This window comes from Amphiprion ocellaris, chromosome 9, assembly GCF_022539595.1.
Source record: "Amphiprion ocellaris isolate individual 3 ecotype Okinawa chromosome 9, ASM2253959v1, whole genome shotgun sequence".
Taxonomy (NCBI): Eukaryota; Metazoa; Chordata; class Actinopteri; family Pomacentridae; genus Amphiprion; species Amphiprion ocellaris.
The window spans coordinates 28,378,555-28,401,153 of record NC_072774.1 but is presented as its reverse complement, the minus strand read 5'-3'; the positions used below and the strand labels follow the sequence as shown (position 1 = coordinate 28,401,153).

The window sequence follows — 22,599 nt, the reverse complement described above, 5'->3', positions numbered from 1 at the left end:
GGTCTGTTACGGCACACAAAATGTGTTCTAAAAGTGAGACATTTTGAATCTTACTGCTGCAACACACAAGTATAACGATAAAAGGAAATCCCGTTACACTGGATGAGGATTCGATACGAGTGTGAATGCTTTAATTTGCCAAAATGCAAAGTCACCAAAGCTAAGTTTTATACATGTTGAATTTGATGCGCCATCGTGACAAAAAAAAAAACCACACACACACAACCACCAATGTTTGACTGTTAACAACTGCTTTGGGGTTTATTTTACAATTGAGAAAGAAATGAAACAAACTAATTGGTGCTAAAAAGTTTTTTTTTTCTTTACAATATTGTCGATAAAACATTGAAATGTATAGTCATTGTGCATCGCTTATTTATTTTCCACACCATTTCATGCATCAAATCGGATGCAAGTATAATTAAAATCATTTCTGTAAACCAAGCCAAAGAAGCTAAATTTGTATTTTCTTTAAAAAAGGACATTTTGTAGCTCTACAGCATATATCTATATACACCATCTGTTTTTATTTTTTATTATTTTTGTATATAAAATGACAATATAAAAGTTAGAGAATGCACACACCTTAAGATACAAAGAATGTTGAGCCGTTTCAAATGGTAAGATATGTCTTATGGAGTACTGACATTTCACTGGTAATCATTTACACGTAACGGACTGTTCTCTTTACAGTTGAATAAAGCGACACAATTTAGAAAGAGAAAGTTGTAACAAACCATACAACTGGAAAATTGCTATAAGGTGATACTTCACAACAAGGAAAGGTTTTTTGAGCAAACTTGCATACTGATGGCCATTCATTTTCGCTGATTGACTCGTAACCAGAAGCAGCATTTCAGTTTTTCCAAATGTTCACATGATCTTTTTTTTTTCTAATACACTTTACGAGCAGGCCGTTCATCATCAAAAAACATTGCAGTGACAGAAACCCGAGAAGGAGAGAGGGGGGGAAATGATAATCCTTGATCTTTTCAAAATCTGATTTTGACAAATGCAAGATATTTCAAAACATGTTCTCTTTACAAATTCAAAATTCAACTGTCTAAGGTGCTACTTCAGTCTTTCAGGTTATTCTTTCATTCTTTTGGTGTATACATTTAATTTTCACCTTCTTCATATCAAGTATTATACAGTTTTCTCTTCCACCAATTCTTTCCACTCACCACTTTTACCATTGAAGCAGTAGTTGTATTTTTGCCATGAAAAGATTAAAATCTCGTGTTTAACCTTGATTCACTAAAATACATGCACAGATCAGACAAATAGCATATAAATATTTTACAAAATAAGTGTAAAAAAGCTTGGCGAAACAAAAACAAATCAACATGAAAAGACATGGTCCAGTCAGGCAGTTATCACAACAAAAAATAATAAGACTGATTTTTTTTTTCTGGCGGCTCAGTTCGGCCCAGTGCAGTAACTGTGAACAATGTCATTTTAGTGCAATGAAATTCTAGTCAGTTCCACAGCTGTCAGTCTTTACCCTCAGCTCGAGACACTGCTTAAACCTTCTCCATTTTGTCTAGCTTCTCCAGTTTCTCCAAAGCAGTGACAAACACCAGGTGGTCCTCTGGAGACTTGCCATGGGTCTTGCTGAGGTGCAGTTTGACTGCGTGTTTGCTGACGAATGTCCGATTGCAAAGTCTGCACTGGTACACAGAGCCTGTGTCGTCCTCTGGCGTGGTCAAGGCTGACAGGGGGCTGCCGAATGTCATTTTGTCTGTGATCACCTTTGAGGCAGCCTGCTGCTCCCGTAGGTGCTCAGCTGACAGCTTGGACAGGTCCTTCAAGCTGAAGCCCAGGTGAGACTCCAGGTGGCTGATGTAGGAGGAGGGAGTCCTGAACTGAGAGGCACAGTCACCACAGAGGAACACAGGCTGGCACGAGTCCATGTTCTTGAGAAACTTGGTGCCCCCAGTCCGTCTCAGCTGGTACTTGACATTAGCCAGCCAGTGGGATATGGTGGTCATGGAGAGGCCTGTGAATTTACAGATGTGGACCCTTTCCTGAGGGCCCAAGTCAGTCATGGCGTAGCGGCCCTCTGGAGTCTCCCTCAGGCTGGAGGCAAACTGTGCCTGTAGGATGAGGAGATGCTGGGGATTCCAGTTGGACTGCCTCCCTTTCCTTTTCTGCACCGGCGACAGGTCCTCTAGGGCATCCTCGAATGCACTGCCGTCAGCATCCGACTTCTCTGAGATGGAGGAGGGAGTTGAAGATTTGGGAGTCAGTCTTCCAGTGAGGTTCTTTACCATATCAGAAATGTCCATTAGAGCATTCTCTCTCAAAGGAGAAGAAACTGAGTCAGGGAGGGAAATGAGGGGCTTGTTGCCATTCACACTATTGTTGGCCAAAAGCACACTGCTGTTGTTGTTATTGTTGTTGTTGGTATTAGTGGTGGTCTTATTTTTACTCAGGTCTATGGGCTGGTCACTGCTTTCATACAGCGGATAGTGGTTGATGGGCTCAGCTGGCTTGCCCTGAGGAGTTGGGTTGAAAGCTGGCTTATCCATCATGCTGTTGCTGATTTTGTAAAGCATAGACAGTGGATCTGCAGCTGGGCTTACAGGTTTGGAGGCCTTTCCCAGGTGTGTGTTCATGATTGACTGGAGTGCGCTGAGAGGGTTGATGAAAGGACTTTCAGGTGAGTGATCAGTGATGATGCCAAGACTGTTGCCGTTAGTTACTGGGGATTGGCATGCCTCCGAGCCGTTCTTTGAATGGTTGCTGTGTCCATCTACTAGGCTCTCTTTGGGCTCCTTCTTGCAGATAAGCTCTGAATCTACACTGCCTGGGCTGCTACTTCTCATACCAGACGGTTTACCTACGGAAAGGTCATTTGGAGATGCCAATTGCTCTCTCTGCTCTCTCAGTGCAGGAGAAGGGGATTTTACTAACGATGGGGGCCGGCATCGTTCCAGGCTCACCATCTTCTCCTCCCTTTCTTTCTTCACAGTGGCAGCTTTTCCTGTCACTTTCTCCACAAGCTCTTCCATGGCAGTGACGTTGCTCCTGAGGGGAGTGGGGGAGGAAGGGCTGCGAGGTGAGTGGATGACTGAGTTGGGGTCGCTCACCAGGCCTCGTAGCCCACTGTTAAACATTGGTTGCATCTGGATGCTCTGGACCGTTGGAGGCAGAACAGTCGATGAGCTCTTCATGGCACCCTGTAGCTGGTAGGCTGCATGGATGCTCGGGTAGCCACCCCATGTGGGCGTGCCTGTCTGGGCTTTGCTGATGGCACTGGATACTGTGTTCTCAAGTGACTTAAGAATATCTAAACCCCCTTTAGGTGTCTCCTCCAGATCTTCTTCTCTAAGGTATTTATATGATGTGGTGTCTGTCTCAGATTTCTCACCTGAATCATCCTTCTCCTCCTTAATTTTTTTCTCCATTGGCTCACCACCCTCAACTTTTTCATCCTCACCTCCTTCCCTCTTTTCCTCAGATCCAGAAGACAGGGCGGGGGAAACTGGCTGGGACTTAACACTACTGGGAACAGGGAGTCTGGTGGTGGTTGGTGGTAGTGGGATTGACTGAATCTTCTCTTCCACCACTGGATCAAAGACTAGCTGTTTGCCCTTCTTGGATGCAGAATTTGTGACCTTCAAAAAGTGACCTGTAACCATCATGTGAGCAGTCAGCTGTTGCAGTGTATCATGCGAGCTCCCACACTCCATGCATTTGAGGATCTGCGCTTTACGAGCTTCAAACTGCCACGTGTAGCTGGCACCGTTCTGGTAGCCATAGCGGTTGTTTGGCGTCACATAGGGGTTAGCTGCAGCTTTGGTGTCTTTGCCAGCATCCCCAAGAGATATACTGCCACCACCACTACCAGCATGGAAAGAGTCTGGGGAGCACGGAGAGACTATAGCATCTTGGATAGCACGTTTTTTAGCTGAAGTGGGCACCAGTTTAGTGGCCAAGGCTGGCACCGGTTCTTTGAGAGGCACTTTCTGGTAATGCTTGGTCTTGATCATATGAACACTGAGATCTTGCAGAGACTCGAATGAGTGGCCACAGTACATGCACTTCAGCACTTTCTGGGCATCCTCTTTCCCCTCCATCTCCATCAAGGAACGCTTGCGTGGTTTGGACCAGCGTTTCCCTTGATCCTCCTCTTTGTCCTTGTTGTCATCTCTATAATGACCTGTCTCATTCATGTGGACTGTCAAACCCACCAGCGTGTCATAGGCAGCGCTGCAGTCTTTGCAGCGAAACTTGCTTGCACCAGTAAAAACAGAGCCATACAGCTTGTTGTTCTGCCTGTAGAGCTGCACTGTGCTGAAGAGGCTAGGCTCTGGTAAAAGGTGGTAGGGGGTCTGCTGAAGAGTTTTGGCAAGTGCTGCCTGGTGCCAGTCATAGGCTACACCACTACCATTACTGGTCGCACCACTGCTGCTCCCACTGCTGCTGGTTGCACTTTGGCTGCTAACAGAGCTAGCTGCTGTGCCATTAGTATTGCCACTTGCGCTGCCAGTGTGGTTGACAGTGGTGCTGGAGCTCCTGCCATTATGGTGACTGCTAGCCATGTTGACTCCACTGTTTTTGTTCATGGTTGTAGTTGTGGAGACGGAGGCAGTAGAGACAGGCTCTGGAGTGGTAAGGGCACTGTTGACACTACCAGCTGCAGCAGGCTTAGATTTCATGATGTCCATTGTGATGCTAGACCAAGAGGCATCTGAGATGAGGTTTGCATAGACGGCTTTCATCTGTGCCAGGCTGTCCTGGAACGAGAGGCCGTTGTTGGGACGGAAGGGCAAAGCAGCACCTTCCCTCTCCTGACCATCCCTGGAAGAGGTGCTCTTGAAGTCTGTAAGTCGGTCGCTAGCATCACTGAGCGGAGACCCGTATCCAGCATCAGGGTTAGTGCCATTGCTGAGTGGAGAGTCTCTGTAGCTTGGTGGCTGGCCTCCATCCACATCGTCCTCTTCCTCGTTGCACAGGAACTCAGTGTCCTGGCCATCTAATGAGAGGCCGTCATCCTGCAGGTGCTCTTCCTCATCGTGAGCGCCTGCCTTAAGTTCGTCCTCGGGCATGTACGCTGGAGTATAGAGAAAGAGAGAGAGAGAAGACAAAAATGGGGGAAAAAAGAAGAGAGAAAAAAGAGGTCAGCTCAGTGAAATTAAACATTTACAGCACACTAACAGGACCACTGACAAAATAACATGGGGGGAATACTCAATGATGGGAAATGTAGGCTTTTATTCTCATCCAATGTGTGTGTGTTTGTCCGTATGCATGCATGCATGAGTTTGTGTGTATTTTACACACATGTGGCTCTGAAAGCCAGTGGTGAAAAAAGCCTCCAAGGGAAAAATAAATCACTGAGCTTCTGACAGTTGTCCTTTTCCTTCCCAACTATCTATTCCTCCACACATGCCTCATGTTCCCCAGGAAATGACTGGCTGTTTGGCCTTGTTAGCCAGCTGCATGCTTGCATGTTCAACTCCCCCTCTCTCATTCTTTGTCTTTCCCAAGCTTTACTGCATCTCACTCATCCAGTCTCTGAAGTTCAGCTCATCACATGTTCAGGTTATGCAACTGATTGGGAAAGGAAAGAAACAAAACACAAATTTGAAGATATCACAGCTCTTGCTAACTCGGTCTGATGAGCTGAAGGTCATTTTCATTTGAGCTAATAAGCAGAAACTGGCAAAACAATGATAGCTGGATTGAGAATGCTACATTGTTTGCTGAAGGAAGAAGTCTGGGGCAGACAATTTATACATTTGCACTACTGTTGTTCTTTGAGCCACAATGGCATGGACCATGCAAACAAAAAGATTTAAAGACGAGAGCGAACACATGATCAAAGATAGAGGCGTGAGGAGAAGGAACTAAACAAGGCAGATGTAACAGGTTTACCAGTAAAATGTATAAAGGCAAATGAGATAGAAGGATGACTATGGGTGTGCACGTGCATGCTCGGGAAGATACAGCAAGCATCAGTAAGTAGGAGAGACAGGAGGTGGTTAGGGGGAGAACAAGTGAATGAAAAGAAGACGTGGGGGAGATAGAAAAAGTGAGCAGGAGGTGGTGGGATTGTTGGGTGAGTAGAGTGGGTGTAAGAGAAAAAGGGAGAGAGAAAGGAGAGAGAGGGAGAGAGAGAGAGGGTGAGGGAGGCAGGGAGACGGGAAAGACGGCCCCCTAGCTTCTTCCTTTATCTCCTTCCTGCATGGTGAGATGTGTGTCCTAGATGCCAGTATCAGTCTCTCCTGATGAAACAGATGTGCTGTCAACTTCAAACGGCACGCTAACCTGTCATATCATAATCTAAGTGGACATAATACCTGATATATATACACTGGCACCATTTACTGCTGCCTGAGAGGAGATGGGTGGAGGAGGTGGGGGAGGTGAGCAGCTGCACCATCAACTGTGACTGTGTGATGATGTGCATGCGTGTGTGTGAGTGCCTCTGTAAGTGCCTGTTTGCGAATGCGCGTTTGCCCGCATGCTCGCCTCGCCATGCCTATGCGTGTACTTTATGCATTTTGCAGCTCATACACATTTGCTCTTACAGTGCAAACCTGAACCCACCGACCATAATATTGCCTATAAGTCTGCGTTTGCTGTGTGCTACTGATACACCCTTCTCCAAATGAGCAACATACTCCCCTAACGCCTGACAGGATTTCTGTGAAATGAGAGCACTACAGGAGAACCTGGCTGCGCTTCAATCCCACTGACAGACTGAGACCGAGACAGTTTCTAAAACTCCTGAAAATCCCTAACACAGCAGATTAGCATTATGTGCTGTACTCTCTACAACACATCTGCAGAGTGTCTTCTGTTACAGTGCCTTCCCCCTCACTAACCCGCTTCCAGAAGAGGAGGCTATCAATACATATCAGCCATTTAATATACAAAGCATCCTGCAGAACGGCTATCCATTTTTCACCAACGCACAAGAACAGTGCAAACATACAGTAGGAATTACCTATGTGAGTCATTCACGTCAGCTGCAGCCAAAAAATAGCTAAACCCCAATAGCTGGCAGTGTTTAATACATACACACTTGCGCATACACACACACAGACAGCAGGAATGAGAAGCAGCAGATCAGAAATATCCCTGGGTGAGTGACAAAACACAGACTGCAGCAGGGAGGGGCTTCGAACGACGAGCAGGTCGCCAGGGAACCCTTTGACGATCCCTGTCAATCAATTCCTGTCCTGCCATGTTGTCATGGAAACAACAAAGAGGGAGATATCAAAAGCACACAGACAAAAGACTGGCAGAGACAGACATCTGTAAAAATCACAGGCAGCAAGTGGACGGTTTCGCAAAGCATAAATGTACAATATTAGTGATGAGATGTGGCTAACGTGAGCCTGAAATAAATGATCTCTCCATCTGTTTTGAGATGCTGCATGTAGTCTGACAGGATGCTAAAATCTAAAGCATTAGGAAGGGAAAATATTAAAAGCTACATATCAACTCAATCACTGCAACTTGAAGATGTGAGACTCTGGCTGGCGAGCAGATTAAGCTCCTTCTCTTGTCCTGCATGCACATATGCGGAGCAACACCGGCAGCGAGGGGCGGGTTCGGGAAGGGGTAGGGCTGGCGTGCCGTCCCTGGCGGTTTGGTTTGCCGAGTGGGTGATGGCTGTGAGCAGGGCCATCTGCACGGGCGCCAAAGCGCCTGTCACTTTTGCTCGGGGACGTGCCGCCATCAAGGAGACAGGCGGCAGCGTGGCCAGGATAGGACTGCAGACTCACTGTCAGAAGCAGCAGCAATCACGGCCGCCACCAGCCACGCCAGATCACCAACAACACACACCGAACAGGCACGAATTAGCATCCCAGTGTCACCGGTCTCCTGATACCTACACACAGGTATAATGTACTATTAATAAAACTGGATATAAAATATGTTAAGTGTTCAAATGGGTTTGTAGTAGCCTCTTTGGGTGGTATAAGGAGTTCTTTTACAAATGCATAATGCACAAATAGATTGACATACACACTTAACAGTGCTGTAATGTACATGTTTTCAAAGGTTTTTAAATATACTTCAGGCTACAGACCCTTATTTGATTAGAGATAAGAGCTTTAAAACAGCTCAAGTGCATGTTTTGTTTCCATCTGTCTCATTTATTATTATTCTTATTCAAATGAGAGAGTTCTTGTATCATGAAGCACCCTTGATTCTGACTTGTGCCTAATATATAAAGATTACAGAGCACTGCGTGTCTTTACAGGTTTTGCATTTGCAATCTGTGACAGGTTTGTACATTTAACACCACAACAGATGTGAGTGAGTGCAGTTGAGGAGTTGAGGAGAACCGAGAGTTTGATATGACGTTTTTCTGATGAAAAGACTGCGGTGAACGCCCTGTATCCTGCCTCAACAACAACACTGGGCCTCACTGAGGGACAACACGATCGACCTAAGTACAGATCATCTCTAAAACATCCTCGCTCACACACAGAAGAACTACTTCTTTGTATGACTTGATTTTTGTAAATGATACCAAATGAAATACAACCAGCAGACATGTCAGCATTTTGGCAAGGAGTGAAGCAGAAACATATCACTCCTTTTCAAAACTTTGCTATCTTTCTCCACCCTGCCCATTTTTTTTACGCCTTCTCCCTTTCTTTGCTGAGAGTCTGCTGGTTGTTAAATCAATAAAACTCTCTGTCAGGCTCGCGGAGCTTCACCATTTGGCCGCTGTCAAAGCCAAACAAACCAGATAAGAAAGGCAGAATACGATGAAACGAGAGAGAGAGAGGGAAAAAAAAGGGGATGAAACCAGTCAGCCTCCCCTTGCCGCCGCCGCCACCACAAGCCCCATTTCTCCAACACCCCTCCTTCTATTTATTTACACACATTTCTTTATTTATTTGATGTGAGTTTGGGAAGAGGGGGCAATCACGGCAGTCATTTGCGGCACTAATGTCCAATCACGGGCCCCTTCACTCATGTGATTTAGGCAGTGCAGGAGTGGGTTCGCGTTAGAGAATGGTGGGGGGTAGGTGTCGGGTGGGTTGGTGGAGGGGGGCAGAAGCCGTTTAGGCCGGCCCCTAATAGGAAACTGGCAGTCTTATTCCTTCCCCAGATTCTGTTTGTCACCCCGTTCACCATTACGTGCCTCTCAACCCTGATGGCTTTGGACAGGAGCTGATCAAAAAGCCATCGCTTGACCTACACGCCGTGGCAGAACGAGACTCGCGCCCTGCACAGGCAGAGGGGAAGATGAGACAGAAGACGAGGAGGAGGGGTGTACGTCAGTGTATGGTGCAGAGAGGAGAGAGAGAGAGAGGGAAGGAGGTGGGTGGGGGGGTGATAGCTCTCGGACCGGGACAAGAGGGCTGTAAATAAAATGACATTATTATTTCCTCTGTCCCGTCATGTAGAAAAGCCAATTATGGTAATGCTGCTGCCGGAGTGTCAGAGGGAATGCTGGGATGTGCTTCCCGTGAAGCGGCTAACATGAGAGCAATGCCCTGATCAGGAACACAGGCCTCAGTTTGACAAGAGACTGAACAGATAGGAAGAAAAAGAAACAGAGGGGGAGAAACAGGAGGGAGAAAGAGATATGAAGCTAACAACAAAGCTTTATGCTGGCCTTGTTTTCTTAATGAATACATATTAAGCTATCTGCAGGAGAAAAGAATTTTTAGTTTGAATCCAAACTCAGAAGGGGTCAGAACTTTTCTCTCCCGGTCATATAGTTAAAATATTTAAGTTGCCCCGAGTTGTGGAAAGTCAACAAGTAACAAATAAAAGCTGCAGAGGAGGTCTGTCATACAGAATCTTAAGTTCGGCTTCATATGAAAATGTTTGAGAAGCTCCAGCCGAAGAGAAGCTATCGACCTGAAAAGTTCAGGAGTTCATGAATTATACTCTGTCACACCTCAAAATTTGACGAGATGAATTATGCAAAGACGATGGTGAAAGAGCCGGATATTGAGGGTGAAGGCGATCATTTACTTTAGAAGCTAATTCGTTCTCATCTCATCTCAGGCTTCTCCCGGTAACCCGTTCTTAAAATTCCTCCTGCGCTTGATAGGGGGGCTCTCCTTAAAATAATTCCTCAGCTACCTTTCTCCTTTTGCTCCCCTCTTTCTCTTTTTCTCCCACCCTCCTCCTCCTCTCTCCAGCGTTGCTCACACGCCCACATGGGCCCCTCCCAAGCGGAATAATGGGAGCATATGGCCTAGGCAGCACCTACAGGGCCTTAAATAACTGCTGCAGCATTCCAGCTCGCTGTACCAATTTATCTCTCACCCCCCTCTGCACCCCATTTCAAAACACTTCTAGCCTGAGTTGAGCTCAGCAGACAGCGGCGGATGGGACATGTTGTTCTTCAGACACATAGCTACATAATGGACTGACGTAGAGAGTGGTGTGAAAGTGAATAAGTGCTGTGCAAACAGGATTAGGGTTGAAATTCTTTTTTATTGGCAGATATTCAGTGAGTCAACCACCAGCCTTCCTAGTAACCGTTTGTGCAAACGCTTCAAGTCGTGTTGAGTTACAGTGGGCCGGTGGCATTATGTTAAGTCACAGCACTGATGCTTTAGATAGCAGTTAGTGCGTTTTGCCCTGCAAGCAGGTGGGTATACGGATGGCAACGCTCGACTATCTGTCAGTCTGCTTCCTGAGACTTTGGCCCATATCTCAGCAATTACAGGCCAGCAAAGCAACAACTGCAAGCTGGAGGTTGAGAGAAAACCTTCCTGGCCTTTGAGAGACGGTTCATAAACACTACTAGGAAGCTATTTGCTCATGCTGAGAGAGACAGTTTGAATAAGAGCATCAGCTAAATACCTAAACGTGCACAATTTAGATTGATGTGAGGCCAAATTATTGTTCTGTAAACGAAGGTGGGGTCAGAGGTGAGACGGGTAACTAGTGCTAACCTGGTACAGGTCATGCACTCCTGTAAATATGTCAATAAGTCCCACAGATCTAATTCCACGTGACCTTTAGAGAATGATATATGGATTAATGGGCAGCCTATGTGGGAGTATTTGTGCATATGATTGTGTCTGGGCAGGTGTACGATCCGAGAGGCGAGTGGGCAGGTTTGAATGTGTGTGTGAGTGAGAGAGAGTGAGTGTGAAAGGTGCTGCTGTTTTATTTATAGAGCGAGCGCTATTTATACCCAACTCAAAGATCAGTTCAGAGAAGCTGCTTGTGGGCCACAGCCAAGATCACTCTCCATTACAGTGCATGCACGAAACCAAAACACACACACACACACACACACACACACACACACACACTCGCGTATATGCAAGCAGGGGCTGCATTCACTGTCGTCTCTGCTTTGTGTGCACACATACAGTAACAATGCAGGATGAATTTTACAGTATATACAATATAACCGTGTTTTAGTTGGTGTAGGGGTGGATGAGGGATGGGAGGGCCTGCAGGGGGGGGGTGAGTCCACACTGACTGAGTGTTCTTCATGGAGTACAGCAGGCTTTAACATGCTCGGGGATCAATACAGTGAACCAGCGTCAATCGATTGCAATTCATCTGGCTTTTTTTTTTTTTTTTAAATTTCATTCTCACCCACTCACACTGCACCCTGAGCTGCTGCTGCTGCTGTCCTGTGTGGCAATACATAAATAAACATACACACATTTGCATACACAAGAACACATAAACACAATAACACGCGCACACACACACACACACACACACACACACACACACACACCCACACCTGAGCGGCTGGAACAATTGCACCCTCCACGCAAAAGCGGGTTCAATAAACCCTTATGGAATTTATTTATTTTTATTGAGCATATCACCCCATCCTGGTCCTCTCTGCATAACAAGGCCTGTATAATTAAACCATAAATTTCAGTGCGCTCCTTTAATTACCACAGACAATGTCAGGAGGCAGCAGAGTAAACAAATGGCTTTGAAGTGAGCAAGAAAAAAAATGCTTCGACACAGCAATGGAGAAGCTGTTCATTTTGGTGGGGATGTTGTTGCACTTGAAAAGGATGAAATGTTCAAAAGAGTGTACGTGCAGGGGGAGTACAGTATGTATTTTTTCCCTCCCGCCTTTGCTAAGAATGCTTTTGAGGGATGCAGTTTTGCTGTGGAGGGAAGGGAGGAATAATCAGTGTATCGCTGCAAGCATGACGATGTGCAAATATGTATATTTGGATGAGCATATTATGCTTGCGACTGCTAATAAAGTATGTCAGGGAGTGTGTGTATGTGTGTGTTTGCATGTGTGTTTAAGCATTTGTTTTTCTGGAGCACACAGAAGAGACAGAAGGTGTGTTTGTATGTAATTTGATGGGGAAGCAGAGGTTCATCTGGTCCCTCTTGACCATGACTGGAGACGTCTAGAGAAGTGTGTGTCTTACGCAGTATACATGTGCTTGTGTGTGTGTGTGTGTGTGTGTGTGTGTGTGTGTGTGTGTGTGTGTGTCTGTGTGTGTGTGTGTGTTGTGTGCACGTGTGTACATTTTAGGTCAATGTCAACACACAGGCCTGCTTCTCAGCAGCTTAGCTAATTACACAAGAGCCCTGAAGGCCACTTAGAACAGGTTAGCTAATTAACAAACAGGCTGATTGCAGATTAATTGAGAGGTGTTCCTAATCTTCACCCCTAAATGCAATGACAAATGCTAACTGGCGCTAATTAGGCCGGTATGGAGAGCCGAGAGTGGAGGTTGTATTTACAGTTACCCTGACTCATATGGATGTGTGGCTCGCATCCAGCTGCCTCTTACCTACCTGCCAACAGGTTAAGCACATGAAACTTCAGTGAAACTACTGGGGAAGCTAAAATGTAATGAAGACAGCTTAATCACTAGCCTTTTTAGGCTCTAATCAACGGTGAGCTTAATACTTATAATACATTAAGACTATTTTCTGCATGCATGAATAACTATTAACAATTTCAGTAGCTTTGCTACTATGGTGATGATCTACACTTTTAAAATCCTCTTTAAATGAGTTTTGTGTTGGTATTACAATAATTATTTCTGTTATCATTGTTAGTAAATTCTTTAATACATTGATTATTGTTTGTATTATTTACAATGCCACATTTATTCACTTTTAAATTAGTTTATTTTAGTTCTTAAGCATTCTCAGTTTCTCTCTGACCTCGAACCACTTTCCTGGCTACCTGTGACGACAACGTCCATTTTTAAGAATCTCCCTCTCATAGTTTTGCTAAAGGCAGCACGTTAAGACCATAATGCTTGCGGTTGACCTTTCATTTTGTGTGCGTGTGTCTCTGTGTGTGGGCGCATTCGCGTCTGTTCCGGCGTGAATGGCGTGTGTAGGACATGAAACCTGAGCCGGTGTTAACACAATGGGTTATGGTGAATTACAAAAGCAAAATGAAGAGAAATAGGCCCCTCAGCAGGGATCTGAACCAGCACCCATGTGTGGATCATCACCTGCTGATAGAAAATAGACTTTGCTTCAAGCCCACCACACACACAAACTCAAACCTTGCAATTTTCACAGCCTCTATAACTGCTCCCCAAGGCCCGACTTCTTCCAACTTCCATCTGCCTGGATAAATTTGTCATACGGTTCCCCTGTCTATCACCAGACACCTGTGCCTCTTAAGCGGCCCACCCTCCCCAAACACACACTCAGATTCCACCTGGCCTCTTTCAACCTCTGGCCCCACCCTCACCAAAGCCTCCCTGCTTCCCATAATCCTTCCCTCCATCCATTGACTCCATTGCTGCTCCTTTCTTCTACACCACCTGCGCTTTTAAATCCGTACATCAGGACGGACCATTTTACCTGAACACACACACACCTGAACATAAACTGATACACACATCCTCACCCCGATCCCAGGAAACACACACAAACATAACTATGTACAAACACACACACACATGCACAGTCCCTGACAAGACAACAGCCAGCAGCAGCTGCTTCCATCTCCTAGCAACAGCGAGCCTGATAGATGACCCAACGACGGATAATTACCGTAAATCACCGCAGCTCACACACTAAAGGAGAGAGAGAGGGGCGAGAGAGCTCGAGAAGGACTGGAAAAGAAAGAGAGAGAGAGAAAGAGAGGGAGGGAGAGTAGGGACTGAAAGGGATCAGAACTAGAGGGCTGGGATTGGTCGTGTGTGCACTAATGCACCTTGATGAGCTCAAATTCATCCGTCTCTTAAAGCACACAGTGTTGAGAGCACAAATGCACAGTCAACACATGCCCTGATATACACACAATTTTTATACAGATATATTAAAATGTGCACATGTATATAGACATAAATGTGTGTATACTTTGTCATACACAACACACAAACACACACACACACAGTGGCTGCATTGTTGGTGTAATGTGAAACTACAGGCCCCGCCTCCCTACAGATGTTATGTCTGTCACATTTACATCTTTTACTCAGGGGTGCCAGTCAAAGGCCAGAAGGTGCTGTCGGGTGGGTCTAAACCACACTGTGTACAACTTTGTACTAATAAAATGTAAACACACACACATAACTGTGCATAAAAACACTATCATTTTTGACTAGTGAAAGTCATCTTTAATCTGAGACGGTAACCAGATCTGCCCCTAATGTGCTGCTTTTAAAAATTATTTTATTTTAAAATGAATGTCTATTGACAATGATAGAATACATTTACATAAGGAGACACCCCACTGGCATACAGTCTGTATTCCATGAGTTCTAAATTTACCAACATGACAAACTACCTCCAGAAGTTTTAAATAATTGCACTCTGAGCAAAGTTTACTCCAAATTATCAACAGATCTTCGATATGCACATGCAGCTGCTCCATTTACTTCCCCTTCATTTTCGGCTCTCCCAGACATGCAATCTGTCCCTCTCTTTCCCGTCTTTCTTTCCTCGCTCCCCTCCTCCCTCTTCCCCCTGCTCCCTCCCTGTGCGAGTCCTGGCTGCTGCAGACATTTGATCTGGCTGCCTTGTGATAGATTGACAGGTAATGAGGAGGTTGAAGGGGCGTTGGAGACAGGAGCAGGTGTTCAGCACAGTCTTTTTGGCTAGCGCTAAGCTGCCATGTCCTTCACTGCTGCACCGCAACACTCCGCTTCCTCCCTCTCTCACTCATTCCTTCCCTCCTTCTTTCCTCCCTTCTTCCCACCATCCCCCCCTTTTCTCTTCCTAAGAGAAGAGGACTATGCAATCCATCACGCGGTGACACGGTCGGACATAGACTGTCTTTATATGGGGAAAACGCACGGGCCGTGCAAATAAATAGAGAAACGAACATCAAGTCCCATGCTGGCAACAGCAAACTAGGCCTCGGACTGATCAGTCAAACTGTGTCGAGGAAAGGATGAGACTGATTTGGAACATCCTGAGTAGAGGAGACTGATATGGGCTTTTAATACGCCGATACTAGTGATGACATGACCTTTAAAATAAAAAAGTTACCGGTTTCCTTTAAAAATATGTTCTTGTCAGGTAAGAAAAGCCTCTGAAACAGCATTTTGCCCATTATATGATTTCAAAAAGTCACTTGAAAGCCAAACTAATGACAATTCTTTTAGATGTAGCAGGTGAAAATTCAGGTTTTACCGCAGGATTCACACACTTAGGTTGGTGTCTCTGGTGAGTAAATGTTAGGTTTCTTAATTACATTATAAGTGGGTAGTCTTACAGCTTTTACAGCATATATCGGTCCAACCTGACACCTATCTGAGTCACTGTACATTTTGACCTGTTTCAGTCCTGCTGACACAGCAAAGCGCTGCTGTGCATCATACTTCACAAACTAAGGAGGAGGGAAGAGGGAAGAGGATTCTGATGAGCGAGACGATGGGGCAGAAATCTGAGGATGAGAATAAGAAACGGCTGCAGTAAAGAGAATTCAGGTTGATTCATTTAACATTCATTTCTCTTAGGGTCAATCAGTGAAACATTGCTTTGGTGCATTTAGGTGTAGCTTTGGTTAAATTTCACAAGTCACAAATCCTGCAAACCGCAAAAAAAAATATCATCCATCAACAAAAGCCATTAAAGTTAATGTGCATCAATGGTGAGGAATTTCGTGCAGGGTGATTCTTTGTTCTATGACTGAACTTCTCTGAAACCTAACTCATGGAAGGTTTAACCCAAAATGACCTCAGCTTGCTGTGGTTGGGATGAATAATGTGGTTTTCCTTTTGTACTAGGAAGCTTCTACTTTGTCCGGTTTCAGCGTGACACATGGCCACACGATGTCAATGATAGAAACCAAGTTGTGTATCTTTGAAAACACCTTAAATGCATTAAGGGTAGACCTCCTATTGTTGTCATAGGAGCCACTGGACAGAGACAGTGGGAGAAAAACAAGGCTTCAGCCTATAAATCCAGCCTTCCAGTTTACTACCCAACATTAAAGGACATGTCACCCTCCTAAATCAGCGCACGGCGCAGAGACAGCAGGGCTAAAACAGGGAGCATTTGCATGTTCCCTCAAACATTCCTGAGAGGTGACCAAACCACTCGACCACCTTCCTCCGGTTATATCAACATCATAGCTGAAACAATTTGCGATTACGCACCGCATGATGGATGCCATTGGCTTGCTGTTATGACGGACCTTTCTGAATCAAAGTGAAGGTTGGAATACGTCGAAAAACTCATGAGTTGTGTTATCTAGGTTTTGTTTTTATCAACATTCCTACTAAATGGATTTAAACGCTGAAATCCAGCACCTGGTCGGGCATCTGACCAGCTTTCTTACTTATTCATAGCTACAAAAACAGCCTCACCTGGGCAGTCTTACAGACAGTTTAATTATTTAAAATAATGCCAGATAAGAGAGTGTAGAATTAAAGAGGAAGCCACCAAGCTTAAAATTAGCCTTTCCCAATTGTCACCCTACTCAAAGAGAACCTGTTTTCTGAAAAAAAAAGAAAAACGTCATTGACGTGCAATCACATTCAAACACACTCGCCTGTCAGTTTATAACTCTCCTACTCTCACACACACAGACACACTCTCACACACACACAGACCAAACACCGTCCAACACACAAATAGACACCCACACATACACACTTTTTAAGCCCTCGCCTGGCATCAGCTGTCACACAACCTGTCTCGGAGAACTAAGCAGAGACAGACGCTGTCAACTTAGAGTGCCTCAAATGCCCACATCCAGCCAGGCAGAGGAGAAATCAAGCCTGTCTCCCAGTATAATTTGCGCTAATCCTTCATGGGAGATAGTAAAGTCTATGGCATATCTGCCTAATAGCATCAGTCACCGGCAGGTTCTAATCTCATATTTAGACCCATTTCCATCACGGACTGACGACAAAAGCACCAGCACAAAGTGTGATTACCTTCTTATTTTTTACATTTCTGCATGACTTGACTCCTGATAATGGTGGTGGTGGTGGTAGGGGGGTGGGTTTTAAAAACACGAGGAGCAAAAACTTCGAGGTTCTTTTCTTAGTGGAGGAAAGAAGAAAGTCATTTCAGGCAACTACAGAAGAAAGGTGGACAGGGGGGAAAAAAGGAGTAAAGTAAGTGGCGAACTGTATCAGGAGAGAAAAAGTGGAGGTAAAAGAGAGTGAAAATCTTTCAGTCAAGAGCCTGCACACACTCACATTAACACATCGCCATGCACACACACTCTCACACACTCGTAGACACACACACTCCTTTTCAAAGCGTTTTACAACCTGTGGTGTTTGTCCTGCTCTGCTGGCTGCTTTACCACGTGCATTTGAATGCTGACTGGAGTGCATCCCTCTCTTTCAGACAGCGCCATAAAAGACGACACACACAATGAGGGCTCTTTTCAGCCGAGTGGGGCTGCCTGGGGGTAGGGAAGCACCTCCAAAAACCACCACAGCACTTCAACTCTCAAGGCACAATGAGGTGCTAAGCCTTGATGAATAATGAGAGATTATTCATAAAGATGACAAACAGAACAGAAACAAACTATACAAAGTGTTTGGATGAAAAAGTCCTTTGGTTGCAGCTTTCCCCGCTGCAAAGTGTGTGTTGACTGTGTGTCTGAGTGTGTGTACGTCGTCGAGAGTGACCTGGCGAAAGGAGGGAGACAAAAAGAAGGGGAGGTAGCATGAGGATCCTAATGAAGCCGTAAATCAGAGTCCGATGAGAACAGACTCTGAAGGAGGATCACATCACTGGAGATCAATGCAGACAGCTCCACACACATGCACACACACACACACACACAGACACACACACACAGACACACGAATAGAGATGAGAAAGAGCCAGATGCAAACACATGCCAGAGTTCCCAAGTGAGGCAGACTTATGAAGGTAAAAGCACGTACATGAGCATAAGCATACCCATTCATTTGCAAACGCACACACACACACACACACACACACACACACACACACACACAGACTCATCTAAAATCTATTAAACTTCCTCCACGGTGCCCCCACCCCCCACCCTCCTAAGAACTCACCCATGGGCTCATAGTACCACCTCCTTGTTCAATCCTGCTCGTCTGAATAATATCTGCTGTGATGAATGGCGCCATAACTCTGATATCCACAATCAATCTCTGCTTTAAAGACACATCCATCTTCTGTAATGCTGAATCGGGGTGTGTATGTGTGTGTGGATGGAGGGGGGGTGGGCAGAGGGGTAGAGAGGAGGTGGTGGGGTGCTTGCCTGACCTCCTCGGGGGGGAGGAAGGGGGCTCAAGAGGTGCTGATGGGAGGCAAAGAAGGGGGGTGGCACTGAGTGATGTCTGTCAGCTCACATCTGGCTGCAGAAATAAATGAGGCTTATGAAGACAAATGAAAAGGGGCTGTCTTCCCAGTCTCCCACCTCCCTGACACACACACCGACAGCCAAAAAAAACAAACAAACAAAAAAAAAATGCACAGATACGGTAGAGAAAAGACAAAGACGAGCGGAGGAAGAAGATACGGGGCTTCATTGATGCAACCACACTACAAGGAGGGGTTTTTTTGCATCTCAAAGCTCTTATTCTTGATCCCCCTGTAAACACTAGTGTACACATGTTAGTTTAGTCAACACGAGTTGAGTCACCCATAGGTGCCAAAACAGAACTGTAGCAGAGCTGTTTGAAAACGAGCCGTTTTATCGTGCCGGAGCTAAACTTGACTGCATGTTGCAATCAATTACAAGCTTGTGTTGCTGACTTCTTTTTGCTCATCGAGAAAAAGAGAAAACAAAGATATTAAAATGGCCACTGAGTGAGTAAAAAACTCTCAGCCTTGGACTCACACCTATGGCTGTGTGTACAGAGTAGGGGGGAAGGGAAGAATTCAGTGGGCTGCAGGCTTTAAAGGGTGAACTATCCATGACCTGTTCCAAGGGTCACCCCTCGGTGACACTGCCACTGAATATTCTTCTTAATGATGTACCACGTCTTTTAACCCCCGCAGACAAAGCAAGGAAACATTATACTGTCAAGAGGGCTCCCCCCACGTCTTCTTTCTGCCTTTTTTTCCTCCTTCTTTTCCCCCTCCTCACTCACTCTCTGTTTCAGCTCACCACCTCGTCCTGCCCCGAGTTGGATTTTTAATTATTAAAAAGAGAATTCCACGCAGAGTTTTTCTGCTGCTCTTCAGGCTGTCTGATCTGCCAGGACCTGGCTGGATTCTGCACTAGTAGAAATATACTCTGTTTAGTCCGGTATTAGAAAGCAAAAGTAAGCAATGGGGGCACACTTCAGAGTAGAGGCATCCTTGCAAAATGCATCAAAACTGAAGATATTTGAAACTCCTAGCATGTCTTAAAAATGGTATTGTACATAAATTTCTGTCTATTCTAACCTATGGAAATGTCCCTGCATTTAATACTTGCAGCTTTGAGTGATAAATTTTATGTTTATGTCACTTATTCACTGTGATAAGTTATGACTTCTTTAGCTCAATCTTTTAGATAAACTGATGCTGATTATACTTCGTGTCTTCTCATTAATAGTTCTAATTTTGTCACACTTGCTCAAAAGAAAAGTTCTATAAAACGAGACGCACAAACATGGCAACAAGGCCTGCTTTGCATCTAAACACAGGTAAAGAGGCAGATTACAGCGCTCGAGCTCTCGTCTTCTGTAAACGTCTAATCTGACCACGGTGGAGGAAGGGAAGGGCACCCAGGTGAGATAGTTTATTGATTCTGGAAGTGGCTGGAATGGAGTTAACCCTAGCTGAGGCTGATGATGGGGGTGGATGAAGGGCTGGGATGAAAGGTGAGCCGATGATGGATGAGAGGAAGCTGGAAATGGAGTGCATGCGGTGAGGTAAGACATTAACACAAAAAGTGGTAGATAGGCATGCCATGACTGGACTGACACCGCTTGCTATTGTAACCGACACGTCGGTTACAACAGGCATTCCTATGTACAAGCTGTTCTGCAACGTAATGTGTTCTTAAACGGGCCCCGAACGCTCAGTGCCGTGACCCCGCAGACCTCCGACTGGGGCCCAACCAGCCGGGAAAGCTGTAATCTCCGTGTCAAACAACTCTTCAGTAGCAGGTATGGAGTGTGTGTACATATGTGTGTGTGTGTGTGTGTGTGTGTGTTTGCATATAAATGTTTCCAGACCATAAAGAGATCAACTGAATAAAAAATGACAGCTTGGAATGATTTAGGAAGTGCGCAAACAATTATTTTATAATAAGCCTACAATAATATAAATGACAAAGATATAAACTGTCTTTAATCACATCAGCAAGACCAATTACTAATATCATGATTGGGTGACAATTTCATGAATGAAAAAAAAATCTGTGCATGTTGTTGAAATGTTTTCCAATGTTCCCATAATTTGTTCTTTCGGATTTTCTTCAAAGTTGGACTGACTTTGGCTTTAAGGTGTAGCTAGTGTTTTAGGTAGCCCTGCATACACAAACACACAACTGTTCACACACACACACACACACACACACACACACACACACACACACGGTGGATGTGTGAGAGTACAAGGAAGACAGAAAACATTACAGGGCCCTTTTTCGGCACCAGGCAAAGTGAGCAGGGAGGGTGGAGGTGGTCGGGAGGTGGTGGGTGGGGTGGGGGGGGACGAGGAGGAGAGTGAACAGCGGGGGCGGGCTGAAGGAGTCAAGATGAGGGAGGGAGGGAGGAAGGGAAGGAGGGAGGGAGGGTTGAGCGTTGGAATGAACTCTCTCAGGCTTTGTGGTGCACGTTTCCCAAGGCCCCCGCCTGGCCCCTTTGATAAATGACACATGTCATTCTGTCAGCTTGTGACACTGCAGCTGGGAGGCCCTGTGATGTATGGCTCTGCTGAAAAAGGAAATCAACTTTTTTCCCTTCCCTCTCTCGCTCTCTCTCTCCGTTTCTGTCTCCCTCTCTCTTTCCTCCCTCCTTCCCCTCAGCCCAGGCTGAGTGCATGGCCTTTTTATATGAGGATTTAGGTTTCCTCTGGTCCAGTAAGCCCCCCCCACCCCCCCCACCCACACACACGCACACACACACACACACACACACACACACACACACACACACACACACACACACACACACACACACACGATAGACAGGCATGCATGCAGCCAGGTTGCGGCTGGTTTGTTCTCTCACACACACACACTCAGAATGACGCAGCTATTACGATCATGTTCAAAGCCGTAACCCGAGGAAAAGAGGCCAACGCCACATCGGAGGTGGATCCAGGATTTATGGCGAAAAGCCAAGGAAGTAAACAAAGTGCGCACTTTTTAATAGGCAAAGGGGGGGTTGGAGGGTGTGAGTGTGTGGGGTGGGTGGGGGCAAGATTCCGGTTGGGCAGGATGGCTGGTGTCTCCCATTGGGTCATCTGTCATCCATGTGTCTGACTGGAGCGCACACAGCTCTGGAAATGTTGCACAAAGACACACACACACACACACACACTCCCACAGGAACTGGGATGAACTAGGAAAAGTATGCCACAGACACACACACACACACACACACACACACACACACACACACACATACACACATACACACATAGTACATATGCAAGCAGATAAATATTCACACACTCGAAAAGACTTTTCAGAGCAAATACCCGCACTATCAGTCTTTAAAGAAAAAAGAAAACAAAGACACGATGAGATTTTATTTCACAGGGCAAATGAGTCTAGCCAATGAGCTGCTCCCGTGAGGCCTGCCCTCACCCTCCCTTCCTGGCAGATTAGCCTATCACGGCCTCCTATTGACCTCTCCACTCTATGCGCCGCCCACGCAATGGGTGAGCCAGCATAAAGAAGACCAATCTCTCTTTTTCCCTTTTTCTTCTCCTCTTGCACTTTCTTACTCTCTCTCTCTCTCTAATCATATCCTGGTTCTTCCTCTTCCTCTCTCTCCCTCTCTCTCTTCCTTTACACCCCTCCTCCCTCCCGTTTCTCTCTCAACGGCTGACCTGTTATCAGCGCGCTGGAGATTTAACGGCCAAAAAAAACAGCCGAGCGTGAGTCAGGCGTGACGGAGGGACGTTTCCCAGTGTCGCCTCTCGATCTTCATGTGCTCTTACACACACATACGCACAATTCAGCCGCTACTACAAGAGAAATGCTCTGATTTTGAATGAAGCAAATGTTCAAGTATCTTTCCTGGCGGTTACTCAATGCAGTCAGGTACGAAATCTTCATGAAGTGATGGTTGTGCTGGT

At 45.6% G+C, this 22,599-nt stretch overlaps 1 protein-coding gene across 1 annotated transcript in view; it reads right to left on the bottom strand.

Moving 5' to 3' along the window:
• Positions 1–234: 234 nt before the first annotated feature.
• Positions 235–22,599, bottom strand: part of LOC111576212 (teashirt homolog 1-like) — a 34,376-nt gene continuing 12,011 nt past the window's right edge. Inside the window, exon 3 of the mRNA XM_035953549.2 lies at positions 235–5,059. Within this exon, the coding sequence (XP_035809442.1) occupies positions 1,524–5,059 (3,536 nt within the window). The 3' untranslated portion in view covers positions 235–1,523. The remainder of the gene's footprint in view (positions 5,060–22,599) is intronic.